At 51.5% G+C, this 15,509-nt stretch overlaps 1 protein-coding gene across 2 annotated transcripts; it reads right to left on the reverse strand.

Annotated features, from left to right (window-relative positions):
* Window positions 1–644: 644 nt before the first annotated feature.
* Gp2 (glycoprotein 2) lies at window positions 645–11,144 on the reverse strand. 2 transcript variants are annotated; one of them, XM_026402503.2, is made up of 10 exons: window positions 11,072–11,144; window positions 10,357–10,797; window positions 9,462–9,572; window positions 8,716–8,927; window positions 8,098–8,246; window positions 6,679–6,924; window positions 5,716–5,878; window positions 4,485–4,569; window positions 3,268–3,312; window positions 645–703 (listed from the first exon to the last, which is right to left on the reverse strand). In XM_026402503.2, the coding sequence occupies exons 1-10, from the start codon at window positions 11,142–11,144 to the stop codon at window positions 645–647; spliced, it is 1,584 nt and encodes a 527-aa protein (XP_026258288.2). The 2 variants fall into 2 exon arrangements, with proteins under 2 accessions (XP_026258288.2, XP_077658877.1); XM_077802751.1 differs by having other exon boundaries at window positions 10,357–10,720; window positions 11,061–11,144.
* Between the last annotated feature and the right edge of the window lie 4,365 nt (window positions 11,145–15,509).

Genomic DNA, 15,509 nt, shown 5'->3' on the forward strand with positions numbered 1-15,509 from the left:
AGTGAGGCGCGTTCTCTGGGGACGATGGCATCTCTGCACCAAAATCAAGCAACTTCTTCAGCATCCAGGTCCCTGGGGTAGGAGTTTCTTAGTGGCTCTAAGAAAGTCCATGAGGTGGAGTGGGGGGAACAGGGGAGCCATGGGACCACTCCTCCCTTGGAGAATCTCCAAAAGTGGCCTTGCTACCTGTTCCCATGGCGACCGTGGAGAGCAGGATGAGACACATGAGAGGAGGTGGACAGAACCCAAGAGTCAGACTGTCCAGTTCCTCAGCCGTCAGGATGGGAGATGCCCCCCACCCCGCCCCCGCAGTCACCAACATGTGCTACACTCCCGGAAAAGCCTGGAGCCACAGTCTTTACTCCAGGAAGTTTGCTTTCAGGGTTTCAAGAGTAAAGGAGAAAACGAGAAAGCCAGCCCAGGACAGGCCGACAGGGTCCCCACTAAGAGACAAAGGGGACACACAGGTATGACAGTGTTAGAGTCCACGAAAGCTCTTCTACTTCCCAAGCCGGGCTTGGTCTTGAGTCTGTTAACGCCAAAACTTCTGCGTGAAGTGCCAGGGACCCACTCAGGAAGGGTGAATGGGAGCCACTGCCGGAGGGGACAGCATGGACTCTAAGGCCAGATGTCCAGCCGGGCTCTCAGAACAGCCAGGCCAGGAGGACAGGCAGGAGGAGCGTGGGCCAGGCCACCAGGAACCCTGGAACACAGAGACATGAAAGTCAAGTCCTGGGCTTGGGAACTCAGCAGCCGATGTGCGCTGGCCTCCTTGCCATGTGCCACACGGGATGGAGAGGGCAGAACGTCCTTCATGTCTGGTGTGGGTCACGGCCCCTGGGACCCCTGTGGCGGAGGCATAGCTATCTAACCACGAACCACTCTCCCCATTTTCTTCTTGGAACACGAAGGCAAATTTTTCCCAGGTTCTTTTGCAGGTAGGTAGGACGATGTGACTAAATCTGGCCGATGACATGTGTCTAGAAGTCATTCAGGCCATCTATATAGGCCAGGTTCTGAAAATCTCCAACATGATCCTGCATGCTCTCTCATCTACCATTCTAGGGATCAGTTGTGGAAGATGAAGGCTAGGATCACAGGGAATGATGGAGCTGGCAGAAGTTACCAGAAGGAACCAGAGTTCCTAGTACATAGACTAGGACTACACCCTACTTCAGCAATTTAGTGGGAAGTTATACTGTTGTATAAAGGCACAGAGGATTTGGGATTGTTTGTTATAGCAGCTAGCATGACTTATACTGACTAATACTGAAGAGTCAGAAAGGCACAAAGCAATGCCTCTGAGACCTGACTACTTAGTTTAGAATCTTTAGTTAGGAAGTCCCAGGCAAGGTAGTCTACCTCTCTGTGCCTGAGTTTTCCTGTATGCAAAGCAGATATATTGGTAGCACCTACCCCCTTGCCAGAGTTTTGTAAGACTTAAATGAGTAAATTCATATCTGGCACTTAGAATACTGTATGGCACACGGTAAACATATTAGTGCTGGTTTTAAAAATTAGACTCTTAAGACCTGAAGAGCTGGGATCAAATCTTTTTTGCACATTGATTACACTCAGTGTTAAGGAAGGTCATGGATCCTGGATGATAGCTGCCTTTTTCTGAAAGGCTAAGGGTGCATGTGCACCCTCTTCCACAACACTATCGAGTTATAACCTCTCCCACCCCCCACCCCCAAAATTCAAAGTAACCTGCTGATGACGTCCTAGAAGAAGGGAGAGGGCTACCGTGATCTTCAGCCAATTTATAACGATGACACATGAAATGGACGGACTGTTAATTCTAAAATATCAGAAAATGACTGAGGGAGAGAGAAAACTATGAGAACCACAGTGCCCTCTTGTGGTGGTCTGCTGCCTTGACATCAGATTGATCTCTTCCAGAAGGCTCCCAACTGTCCACCCTAGAAATCAGACAATTCAGGCGACTCTCCTGGGAAGCCACACTGTTCCAGGCCCTGAGCTGACCTGAAGGATGGGCAGAGCGGTAGGAGACTCGAGGTCCCCGACTTCAAGCTGCTTTTACTCTGAGCTCTATCCACTCTCTCCCATGGACACTTCTTTTCTTAGTATTGTCTGAATGAATGTTGGCATTAAGCATGAAGAGGCCATCTTGGACTTCCCGAGAAAACTTTTAGACTGTGGTCTAGTTGAGGATTTGAGGATGAAGGGAACTTTTTCAGGACTGTGTTTGTCAAGGTAGGTCATTAGTAGCAAAATCCCAATACACGTGCTTCCCATTTTGTCCAAAATAAACCTCTTTGATTTGTCTGCTTGTTGAACTCCAAGTCATTCATCAAAACCCCACAAAATTCTTTCATGGCCTCTTCCAGTACAGTGAATTAGTCTCCCTGTGCTCCTTCTGCACTCTCTACTAGCTCGCCACTAACTTCCTTAGGTGCCAGCCTCATGGATGCCATGAACTGATGTCCCCTCTGCTTATGGATTCCATTCTCCCCAGATCTGCCCACTTTCCTTTTCTCATTCCACTGAATATCACTTTCTCCGATTGTGCTTCTGACCATTTATCCATTCCGACATTCACTCTTCCTTCCTCCTTTGGTAATAAAACCATTGATTGTTGGTTGGGTACCTGGTCACCCAGTCACCTGGGGCCATGTGGCTAAGCCCTGGTCAGTGAATATGAGTAAAGTTATACGGTGCCAGCTTCCAGGAATGTGCCTCAACACTCACTAACTTCTTCCATGTTCTCTCCATCTGGATTTCTAGATGGGAGGGTGGGAGCTCCGGCTGCCATCTTGGACCATGGAGCTGATAGTCACATCTTCAACATGCCGAAGTGGTGAGCTAGAAAGAGCCCATCTACTTGCCTTGAACTGCTTGCCTTGCGATTTCACTCATGTATGAGAGCAATACGCTTCGATCTGATTTGAGCATCACTAGGCATTTAGTAACTTTCTGTCCCATCATCTTTTTTTTTTATTTCTAAATAACTTATGCTTACTTTCTATCGTCTGTTTCTCACGCAATGAGTTCTACGAGGGCATGCACCAGTCTGTCTTCTCTCACCACCATAATTTCAGTGCCTAGAACAATGCCTGGCACACAGTAGGCTCTTGAATATTTGTCATCCAATGACTGTCTCCTCTGCTAGACGGAGGAGCAAGTCTCAGCTCTGGCCCATTGTGGCAGGCAGAGTCCCTAGCACAGGGAAGAAGGGACTAGATTGAAGAGGGGAGGGAGAGGGAATTGGGAAGGCCACAGGAGAGACACGAGGACATGATGTACCTGTAGTTCCAGGGGTTCCATTCATGACACCAAGAGACTGGGCACCTGTGAACGGGAACAGAGGGCAAGAACCTCTCAGTCATGCTCTGGGTGACTGCAGCACCGTGACCGCAGCTGTTCCAAACCCTGACCTGGTCCCCACAACCACAGACATCCAGTGGGCACCTTTCTAAATGCAACTCATGCATGATAAACCTAATCCTCCTGATAGATTCTGTGAGGAAAATGTCCTCGTCTCCTCTTGACAGATGAGAAGACCGAGACTCAGCCATGTTAAGGGACTTGCAGAGTTGACCTTGCCCATTAGTAGCAGATCTGGGATTGGAAGCCCAGGATGTCTTACTCCAGAGTGGAAGTTCCTCTCTCAGTTATCCTGGGCACCACAGAAGGCACCAGATAGAGGGCTCAGGAAAGGGGCAGAGTGTCCTTCATGAGACAGATTCTGCTTACCCACGTGGAGAGTGGATGTGGCAATAGTGCTTACTTGAGCATTCAGAGTGTCGTTTTAGAAAGGTATTTGGCGTGGTGCCAGGTACAAATAAGTATCATTATCATTATTAAAATTATTCATGTTATTACATATTCATTTCTTTAGGGCAAAAAAATTTGATTTCATTATTTTTGCATTTCTTGACACCTCCATTATGGTGGGAAAATAAAACCATGAGAGTACTGTGAACCCATGTGTAGGATGGATAAAATTTGGGGAGCAGTTGAAAAGGTTCCCCTAATATCCTACTCAAGAATGCTGTAACCGAATGTTGGAAAACAGCCAGAATACAGAATTTCATCTAAGCAGGAACCTCAGACTTCACCCCAAAGGGACCGAGTTATGGGGATCTGGAGCAGGTGGAGGAAGATCAAGGCCACATGCTCTCAGATCAGACGGAGCTGGGCTCAGGCCTCATTTCTACCATCTAGGAGCAGTTTGCTCTTAGGTGAGTTCCTGATTCTCTCTGAACCTTGGCCTCTCACCTGTAAAATGCCCACAGTTACGGGTGGATTAAGTAAATTGTTGAAAGCCAAGAGCTTGGCCAGGACTCTCGCACCCAGGAGGACCATCACAATTGACAACGTCATTCTGTATCACGGAAAGACAGATCCACCAGTGGGGGCCGGACCAAGAAGGCAAAAGAGCCCTGAGGAGTTGGGCGGGTGACCCTAGGCACTATCAGCACCCGGCCTGCTGGCCTGGTTACCAGGACCAGGCCACTTACCTCTCCGAGAGATGGGTCCCAGATCTAGAACCCGGGCCAGGTCAATGGCCGGTACTTCACTACGGAGTTGATTTCTTGAACAAGACTGTGAGGATAGAGAGCTCTCATTAGATCCAGATTTAATATGATGCCTGGTTCCTGTGCAGACTCCCTGCCCCGGGTGGCTCTGGCCCAGAAACTGGGCCCCACCCACCCTTCCCTCCTAATTCTGAAGCTCTGCTTTTCTCAAACCAGAGAAGTCTCACTGTCCTGTCAAACAAATCCAGGTTTGAATCTCACCTCTGCTCTCTTTTAGTTGTACGATTGGGGGCAAATGACTTCTCTTTGGGATGATTAAATGGGACATATCTGGTTTGAAAGATTAGGATGAAAAAAAAAATATCTCTGCCAACAGGTGGACACAGTTGAGTGCTACTCACAGACAGTGGCCAATGGGGGTAAGGGCAGGGGCCTTAGAGCCACAGCTCAGCTGGGGTCCATTCCAGCTCCGATACCCTCTAGCCATGTGTGGCTCTTGGTAAAGGATTCCTCTTGAGTCTTTTTATCTATACAATGAGGTCAATTTAAAGCTCTCCTTAAAGAGCCGTTGTGCTAAATTTGATAAGGTGTGCAATAGTTGTAGCATGAAGCTCAACACAGAGGAAGCACTGAAAACTCCAAAATGCTTGGATCCAGAGGTCTTTTGTTTTTTGTTTTTTTTTTTTCAATTTTGGCATTCTTTAGACTTGGGAATATTTGCACACACTTTACCGGTCGATCATCCATCATCTGAAAATATGAAACCCCGCATGTTCCAAAATCCCCAGATTCTGATCATCATGTTGACCCTCAAAAAGTCTTGCATTTCAGAGCATTTTGGATTTCAGGTTTTCAGAGCAGGGATGCTTCACCTGCATTATCACAATCATTCAAATTAGGTCTCATGCCAAAGAAAACGGCTCCACCTCCGGCGGACAACATAAGCGCTTATGAATGAGTTTTCAGAAGTGCCCAGAGTCCATGGGTACATCCTCCTCCCTGCCCCCCTCCCTCAAATGCACCCAGCCACCCATCTGTCCTTCCGTCTCTTCAGGCATCCATCCAGCCCACCTTCTTCCCTCATCCATCTGCCCATCCATCCACCCTTCCATTCATCCCTCCCTCCATAACTCTAAAAAGTATGTACGGAGAGCCTGTCGGGTGCCAGCCCCATGCCAGGCTCCGAACAGCCCCATCCAAAGAGAACGCTCACCGGCTGGCACTGCTCATTATGGGAATCACAGAGATGGACCTCACAATGCAGGAAAACGAGGTCATAATTCCCAGCAAACATGAACATCTGCACCGAGAACCGACTTTCCGCGGACGCCCCGTTCTCTGCCACGTGGATGGTGGCGTCACGTTCATTGGGGCAGCTGGAGGGGCAGAAGGGAAAAGGTGTGACTTCATTGGAGAAAACTAAAGCGCACCCTCACACAGACACACACACACACACACACACACACACACACACACACACACACATACACAGTGACTGCCATCCCATGGTAGCCTGAACTCTTTCAATTCCTCTGTGGCTTAAATTATTTGGGGCCCAATCTCTGGAGTGAAAGAGAATTGTTTTAAATCCCAGCCTTCCCCAGTTTCCAGCTAAATGGTCCCGGGCAGATTTCTTAACCTGACTGCAAAATGGAGACAGTCATATTCATAGAGTGGATGGGAGTGCTTAATGAGACTACCAGGTACACTGCTCAGCACAGGGCCTGGCACGTAGCTAAGCTCAATGAAAAAACATCTAATGTCTTTACTATGGTTTGAATCATGACCTGTAGATATTCATATTTCTTTGTTTTTGTCAGTTCGAACGATACTTTCTCTCCATACTTCTCAGATCATTTTTTATGCTGATCGGTGCTCACATCTGTATGAGACTGTTTTTGAACAACGAGCCTATTGTCAAAATCTTCAAACATACTGAAATGGAAAAAAGCATTGGCATTTCTTTACCCGGCCCTCCTATTACGTATTAATACTTTAGGCTAAACTCTCAGGAGTGAGATTCTTGGCTCAGAGGGTATTATACAATCTGTAATGCCAAATTTTTTCCCAAGGAGGTAAACCAACTTACACAACGGCCAAGTAGGAATGAGATTAATATTTTCCCCCTAAACTTTGTTAAAGCCAAAAGATCATCCCAGACGGAGTTGCCCAGTACCTGTTTCTGATGATGAAGTACTTGACGGGGTCTTCCTTGTCACTTGAGGGTGTGGCATAGCAGTTCCTCAACAACAGGTTGAACCGGGAGGTGTCTCCTCTCTCCAAGATGGCGCCCACGTAGAGTATGGACTCCACCGACAGCACAGCCATATCCCCTTCGTAAGGGTTCACGTAGTTCTGGTCTTGGAAGAGGGCCATCCTGATGGTGAACTCTCCCTCCCCATCCACACTGATGTTCAGGGAACTGAGAGAAGGAGTGGAAACATCAGGTTTTGACCAGAGAGAACAACAGAGACCAACTCCCATACTTGGGTAAGGTTATGGAGGCAAAGGTTTATCTTGGATCTCTAAAGGAACTATTCCATCATCCATTTAAACAGAGCATTTACTAGCTTCTAGGCACTCAAAATGACAAAGAGAGAACTCTGTCTCTGTCTCTGGGATTTCCACCGATTGCCCTGGTAGGTGGCGTAACTCTTGCTCACAGAAGAAGGGTCAGCACACAGTGCCATCGTACCACCTGGAGAATGGCGCTGAGGACCGGTTCTGTTCACTCACAATTTTTAGCCTCAGATCTCTTCCCTCCACCCACAACCTTCCGTTGAACATCATTGTAACAAGATAAGTGTCTTTCATTTTGATTCTCTGTGACCCATGGGCCCCCACATAATATAAATGAAAACCATTGAACTCAAAGATTTTTCCACTCCTTCTGATCCTGCCCCTCTGTGAGCCCAGGAGTTTATAATGAGGGAATGGGACAGGCACTCTGGATTTCTAGACAGCTCAGAAAATCCCCTGGTAAGCTTAGGAATGCTAAGGACCTGATGGGACAGGCCCTATTCCAGGCACACGGGTACAGACAGCGGCCTGGCCTGTATTGAATCTCAGGCAGCTTGCTCTTTGGTTCTATTTCTGGTGGGACAAAGATGCTGTTTATCCAGTCAAAGGTAGTCTCAGTTTAAATCCCAAGTCTGCAGTGAAGCCTTCCTGCCCCCCATCCCTATCCCACCAAGATGAGGTTCGGGACCCCTATTTCCTGCTCCCAGAGAAACCTGTATTCTTCCTACATTTCATTTATCTCACTTGTAAATAACTGTTGACATAGTCGTTTAATGACCTTCTTCAAGGTGAAGGGACCTGTCCTCTCATTTTGCTCCTAAGCACGTTTAAAAGCACCGTTTTGTAGCCCGGCATTGTTTCATAATAACAATCTCTAATATCCAGGAAATACCCATCCCATGTGTGCCCTGTTCATAATGAGGATCCCCAATGTCCAATCAACACATTTTGAGAAATGAATGCGCAGGAGCTCCCCAAAGGGGTCAGTGGCATTGTGTGGACATCATGAACCGTGCTAGAAGGGAGAGGGACCAAAGTCAGGGCTGTGGGTCAAAGGGCAAGGGTCATGCCATACCTCACAATGGGCCGAAGTGCAGTCTGGAGGCTGACCTTCATGTCCAGTGGGTAGGCACACTGGAAGTTGATGTTGACGAGGACGTCTCTGATGATGAAGTCGGTGGCCAAGGAGAGAGTGTTTTTGTAGAGGGCATGGGTTCCATTACGCTTTGGTATAAAAACAAAACCACAGGTATGTTTCCACGGATGTGTGCAAGCAAAGGTCAAATTCAGATCTGAGACCAGAGGGAGGGTTCTCAGCCCAGGAAGCCACCCTGTCTTCTGACCTCCAGGAGGTAAAGGGGCCTCCTCCTCCAGAGGCTCAAAAACTTTATGGGAAGAGGAATGAGGAGGCCAGATTAAGAACAGAACCATCAATATATACCTGGCCCTAGGGAAGAGTCGGGGCCTGGCGGGCATGGTGCCCAGTGCCTCCCTCCCTCAGGAACCCTAATGAAAATCATCCTGACCATAGCTCACGTCTATGAACCTCAGGCTCTAGTGGACCAGCGTGTTTAATCTCACGCATGACTCTGGGGGCCCAGAGGGGACAGGTGCCCAGGATCTCTCAGCACGACGACGGGTCCCCTGGGCCTGCATCCCACCATCTGGCAGCCAGGGCATGAGCACCACTTACCTCCAGAATGTTCCCACAGGCACTGGCCTGAGTGGGACTGGTCACAGACACCCAGTTCCCATCCTCTGCTTGTAGGATGCTGCTGCAGCTCCGGTCCTTGAGGTAGGCGAAGATCTTCTCCCCAAAACCCAGGCCTCCCAACAAACACTTGTCTACCTTCACCTTGATCTCGCTGGCCCCACAGTCCAGCTGAGGCTGCAAACTCTGAATATCTGCAAAGCCACGAGGAGGTAGGTAAGGTGCACGGAGGTCTAGAAGCAGTGGGCAGGGAGCGTGTGCAAAGCCACCCTGCCCACCAAATGCTTCTTGAGCATCTACTACTCTCTGCATCCTGTCCCAGGAGTCTACCCACCACGTTCCCAGCATGAAGACTGTTGATACCTGAATGCAGCATGTAGCTCCCATCTTTGCAGATTTTTTTTTAATTTTTTGGTAGTTCTTGGAGATTGAACTAAGGGCCTCACACATGCTGGGCAAACCCTCTACCACTGAGCCATATCCCCAGCATGTAGAGTTCTTGTGCAGTAACTTTGTCCCTCGAGGGTCAAGCCTGGCCATGGTCCAGCAGCTGACATGGAATTTGTCCCAGCCCTCCCCCTCCCATCTTTGCCAAGGGACAGAATCTCCACCCCAACCTCAGTCCATGCCCCCCGACTTTGGTCCACACCTCGTCATGACCTCCAAAGCCCCCTGCTCCTGCCCTATCCACGCAGGACAGCGGATACCGTTTCCAGTGAGTGCCTCACCAGAGCCGTTGAGGTCCTGTCTGCAGACGCAGGCCCAGGTGCCATTTTGAGGGAGGCACTCCTCCTCTGGGCGGCAGGCCTGCTCACACCTGTCTTCCACAGTGGAGGGGTCTAGGAGATGGGGCCAGGGAGGAAGAGGATCAGGAGGCCATGCAGGGTGGGTCTGAGGTCCCCCGAGTCCAGCCCTCTCATCCCACCAGGGCACAGGAGTTTGGCCAAGGGCGTGAGGTACTTAGTGGAAGGGTCAACCTCAGACTCAGGTCTCCCGATTCCCCACCCAGCAGAGTAGGCCACAGCCCTACGGCTCTATCAGAACGCTCACTCCAGGCCACCGCACTCAGGTCACCATGGGAGTCAGGGCAGCCTGGAGGTCAAGTCCTGGAGGCCAGGGCCACAGTGCCAGGTTCAAATCCCAGCTCTCCTACATTCCAGATTTGTGATATCAAGAGAGTTGCTTGACCTCTCTGTGCCCTCATCCGGGTAACCACATAGCCACCTGTTTTGTGGAGTTGGTGACAAGTGCATGGTGAGCACCATAGGTTTGCTGATATTTTTGCTATTATCCATTTTTTTTTCCTAATCAGACCAGGAAACTGAGGTTCTAAGAGGTAACTTAAACCACCCAAATGGAACCCAGATAGGGAAGAGCCTGAGTCCTTGACATTTTGCATTTCTAAATCAGGGGATCCCACCCCCCACGTGCAAGTTCTAGTTTATGGAAATGCGAACGGTCTGGCAACCTGGAGGCGCTCTCCTGCGGGCGCAAGGGTAACAGGGGGACTCGCATCCTGCCAGGGCTGGCGGGAGCTCTGCACATCCCCCTCCCGACCGGCTCCCCTCGTTCGGGCTGGGGCCTGAGCATCTCAGGGCCACCCCGCCCACAGCCGCCACTCACCTGTGCAGAATCTCAGATTGCAGTTGGGGCTGCCTTCCAAATGGTACACGTGGAACCCGCCGGGGCAGGCCTTCACCTGCACTTCAGTCGACCAGAGGCAACAGTTGTCACTCCAGTGGGCACAGGAAGTGTGGGTGACGATGCCCTCCCCGAGGTCAGGGTGGGCCCCGTTCAGCCACATGGGAGCGGCCGTCTGGCATCGGAACATGGGGACACAGGTCTCGGGCATCCTCACTCCCCCCTCGCCCACAAAGCGGTACCAGCCTCTCAAGTCGCGGTCGCACTGCTGGAGTTCGTCTGTGTTGAGTGTGCTCCGGGAGGGGTCATTGAGGACCGTGTGATTCTCACAGGGGTCGAAACAGACCTCGGCCTCTGGGGTGCCAGGGGCCCCACAGGCCAAGTCCAGCCCATAGGAACTGGCTTCTCGGGGGTCTCTGTAACCTGAGAAAGGGACCAAGGGCTTGGGTGGACCGAGCAACTCCACAGTCCACGGGGTCTCTGTCCCCAGCCCTACACTCTAAGAACTCGAACGAGTTCTGACAGGCACACGAGCCATCAATTAAACATCAGAGTCCATCACCTGGCAATCAGAACACTCAGTGAGGCCATGGGTGACGTTGAACAGTCACTCAGGACATCACGGGCCACTGCACATCTCTAATCACACCCCAGGTCATTCTGGGCGCCCGAGGTGCCAGATAAGCGGAGCACTCACCTTGCTGCGCCGTAGAGGCCAGAGCCAGGATGCAGGAGGCCAAGGCCAGCCACAGGGGGTCAGAGCCGGCCATCCTTCAGCAGGGTGAGGCGCGTGACTCACTCCACAGGGTGCAGGCTCCCCATGCAGCTCTGGGGAGGGAAAGGGCCACAGGATCAGAGCCACAGAGGGGCTCCCTTTGAGGTGCCAGGCTAAGATGGGGACTCTCCTCAGTCTAGCTCCGACTGCGTGACGGCACCTGGACTAAGCCCCCCACTGTACTTGATCTCATTTCCAGCTGAGGGCATTAAATCCAGGCCCGGGCGGCAAGTTCAGTAGCTCGCTCCTGTGCTGCTCTCAGAAGCAGAACTGCAGGTGGAACTCGCAGAAGCGGGTGAGATAGCGGGAGTGGGGGACTCCCGGAGCGGGTGGAGTGGACAGCGAGCAAAGCCAGGGTGAGTTTCGGGTCTGCGGGTGCTGCAGCACTTCCTGGAAGGGTGTCAGGTGGTCCCCGTCCAGGTGGAGGGAAATTCTCTCTGAGAGTGGAGGGAGGAGCGGATTCTAGTGCTGCAATGTCTGCAGGAGAAGTCAGGGTGGCCTGCCTCAGACTCAGGCATGGGGTCCTGCTGAGAGACCCCTGAAGCATCCTCGGCACAATTTCCACGAGGATGGGACCTTGTCTCCTAGCACAGAATCAGGCCCTCAAGGATGCCCAGGAAAGATTTTAATGGAAGAATGAATAAATACACGGGAAAGGCGAGGTAGTACGGGAGCCTACAGCACCCAAGGACGTTCACTCCTCTGGAAACTCTTTCCCTGGAAGGTCAGTCTCTGGACAACGTCTCACGGCCCCTGGAAGACTTCAGAAGAAGTCAGAAATCTGTTTCTGGGAGCCCTGTCGTGCATACACCACGAGACAGTGGTGACAGGGAACCACCCCGGACCGTGACTCTGAGAGAGGCAATCCCGGTGGAAACCCATCTTCCTGGTGGAGGTCTGGGGCAGAGGTGGCTTCTGCAGGCTCGGAGCAGCCAGCAGACGACTGAACCCTGGCTGAGCTGGACACAGAGTGAGCCAGGATCTCTGGACAGTGGCTAAGGCCCACACTCCTTGCTAGATTCTAAAAGCTTCCAGAAACCAAGGACCCTCACAAGTCCAAGAGGTGGAAAGTGGGAGCCCCCCCCCCGCCCCCAGGATTAGGAGAAAAGCTTGCCGGGACTCACCTTGGGCTGAGAACCGGGAGCCTCGGCCCTGGTCTGGCCCACCGTGAGAACGCAGCCCGCTGGGGCCCGTCTTTAATAGGGTTTCCCACCCATGTGGCTGTCCACGATTGGTGCTCAGGTAGGGCAGCAGCTCATTCCCAGGTGTGCCCTGGGCTCCCTGAGCATGGGAAAGATAAGCAACTCGGCACAAAGGTTGGCAAGAAAAAGTTCCTTGGCCCTCTCTGCCGTGTGATCCCTCCCAGCGACTTTTTTTTCCTTCACGCAAATTGCTTCTCTGCAAACAATCGCGATGTGTACCGAGTGCAAAACACACGGGGCCGCCGTCAAGGTTCTCAGCACCATGACATCTCCCGTCAATCCTCACAATGGACACCCGAAGCTGGGGCGGTATTCATTTCCAGAAAACAAACACCGAAGAAGAGGAAGTTGGACACCCAAAGGAAAGAGGGAAAGAAATGAGGCAGGCACTTGTTCTCACAGTAGAGGGCCAGCTTACCCTGCGTCCCCAGCTAACCACCTTGGGGCACTTGGACGGCAGTCAGCTTGGAGGTGGTGTGGGCTACCCTTGAGACTGGAGGGTACAAAACTGAGGAGGGAATCTGGGATTTTTTTTGGAGGTGGGGGGTACCAGGGATTGAACTCAGGGGCGCTCAACCTCTGAGCCCCATCCTCAGCCCTATTTTGTATTTTATTTAGAGACAGGGTCTCACTGAGTTGCTTAGCTCCTCTCTTTGGCTGAGGCTGGCTTTGAACTCGCGATCCTCCTGCCTCAGCCTCCCGAGCCGCTGCGACGACAGGTGTGCACCACTGTGCCCAGTCGAGGATCTGGGACTTTTTAAACCCCCACTTGGACCTGGCGGCCAGGCCATGGTGGACATCATAGGGCAGATTTAAAAAGAGTCCAGGCTTTTGGAGAGCAAATGGCCAGTACCTCTTCTCTATGTCTTTGGGACTCTCCAAGGAATCAAAGGTATCGGGAGGGGGAAGTTCAGGGATCTTGACCCCAGCAACAACCCTCCAGCAAAGTCTCAATCTGGATACAAGCCAGCTTCTCTACTCCTGGTACAAATGGGGAACTAGCTCGCAAATGTGGAACTTCAGAGAGCCGGGCCCACGGCATATCCCCCCACCCCACTGGTACTGGCTAGGTGCCTCCTCAGCCTCCCCAGTGGTCCGTGTGAACCTTCTCCAGCCTCTAAAGTGGCATCTGGGACAATCACCACCCCACACCCCTCTATTCTTAACAGGTGTTCTGCGTCCTGCGTCAAGAAAACCAGGGCCACAACTTGTGACCTTGGCCCTTCCCCATTCACATAAAAATATTTGCCTTCTGCTCCTCCCTGCCCAAGGCCGCCACCCTCGGCTTGTCTTTCACTTATTTATTTTTTTTTAAGATTTGTTGTATTTGTTGGTTCAAATTGATGATAACTGTGTACGTTTCTGTCAGGCTCGACATGAGGTTGCGAGGCAGATACCTCCCTGCGGTGGTTAAATTTAGCTCCGCAACAAATGCATTACCTCACACGGTTCTCATTTTCTGTGGTGAGATCCCATAAACGTCCGCTGTCACTTTTCAAGAATATAAAAATATTGTCATTAACTGCAGTCACCATGCTGGGCAACAGATCTCGGGAAATTTATGTTTCCCATCTAACCAGGCTTATCTACCCTTTGGCCAACCACCAGAATTTACCTCCTCACCTTATAATGACTATTATCAGAGAGACAAGAGAAAATGGATGTTGTTGGGAATACGAATTGGTACAGTCACTATGGAAAACAGTATGGAGGCTCCTCAAAAATATTAAACCACCAAAGTGACCCAGAGATCTCACTTCAAAGGGAATAAAATCAATATGTTGAGGAGAGCTGTGATTTCCAGCTCACACCAGCACTAGTCACTGTAGCCAAGATAGGGGATCAATCTAAGTGTCCATCAATGGATGATGGATAAGGAAAACGTGGTATGTACACACAACGGAATAGTATTTGGCCGTAAAAAAATAATGAAGTCTGGGTGCAGTGGCGCACACCTGTAATCCCAGCGGCTCAGGAGGCTGAGACAGGAGGATCACGAGTTCAAAGCCAGCCTCAGCCAAAGAGAGGAGCTAAGCAACTCAGTGAGACCCTGTCTCTAAATAAAATACAAAATAGGGCTGGGGAGGGGCTCAGTGGTCCAGTGCCACTCGACCTCATCATTTGCAACAGCAGGGACTCATGCGTGAACCCCCGTGAGATCAGCCAGGCACAGAAGGATAATCACACCTTCTGCCAGGGATCTGAAAATGTTGATCTCACAGAAGTGAGCACAGGAGGGTGGCTCCCGAGGCCGGGTGGCCCGGGGGAGGAGGACCGGGGGATGTTGGTAGAACAGCCTCCTGAGCGACACCAGCCTCTCCACCTGAAGGGTGTGGCTAAAACTCCCCTGCGGAGGTTGGCCATGGGAGAGTCCAGGGGTCATTTTTTCGCTGCTGGACCGGCTTCCTCTGGTTACCCTGATTTCCTTGACCCCCCAGGAGCAGAATCTTTTTCATTGTCCTATTTGGACATCCCCACTATTGCTCTAGGCCCCTCTTCCTCCAGCTGTCCCTGAAAACCCGGGGAGGTCCCACATTTCCCGTCTCTCCGGATGCTCTCCCTGGGAGGTGTCCAGTGACCTCGCGGTTGCAAGTGCCATCCTCGGGTTGGTGAGATCCAAACCTGTGCCCGGCTCGGGCTGAAGCTCAGGTGCACCCTCCCTGTTGCCGTGGCGCCTCTCCACTTGGCTGAGATGTTGGGGGACCTCAAACTCCGCTGCTCCAATCAGCTCCTGCCGATTCCCCTCCCCCTCCTCCTGCTCCTGGGTCAAGGGCACCAGCGCCCACCCATCATCCCACTGGACACGGGCCTCCGTCCTCTCCCAGCTCCTCCTCCTCCCCATCCAGCCTCCATTCCCAACAGTCACCAGACCCTGCCTTTCCATGTTCCAAATATTTTAGAATCTCTCCTTCCTGCTCCATCTCCACCTCAGCTATCCCAGTGTAGGCCACCATCTGTTCAGAGGGTGAGTTTTGTGGCTGTTTAATGGGTCTCTCTTCCTTGGTTCTCACCCCCTTTTGCTTCTGCACCCTCTCAGTACCCCAGTCTCAGGACCATCTCTGTGTGTTATCCTCCATTCTTTACACTATATGCTCCCTGGGATCTGACCCCAGCCCAGGGTTTCTGCCTCACCTACCATGTCTCCCCTGCACACTCTT

The sequence above is a fragment of the Urocitellus parryii genome, chromosome 9 (genome assembly GCF_045843805.1).
Source record: "Urocitellus parryii isolate mUroPar1 chromosome 9, mUroPar1.hap1, whole genome shotgun sequence".
In the NCBI taxonomy this organism is placed as follows: Eukaryota; Metazoa; Chordata; class Mammalia; order Rodentia; family Sciuridae; genus Urocitellus; species Urocitellus parryii.

Bases quoted from the DNA above. Each gene is read 5' to 3' on its own strand.
- Gp2 (XM_026402503.2), bottom strand. From the start codon at position 11,144: ATGGCCGGCTCTGACCCCCTGTGGCTGGCCTTGGCCTCCTGCATCCTG. The intron at 10,798-11,071 runs GTGAGTGCTCCG...TCCCTTTCTCAG, and splicing joins GGCCTCTACGGCGCAGCAAG to GTTACAGAGACCCCCGAGAA. The intron at 3,313-4,484 runs GTAAGTGGCCTG...TCCCGTTCACAG, and splicing joins GGGACCCATCTCTCGGAGAG to GTGCCCAGTCTCTTGGTGTC.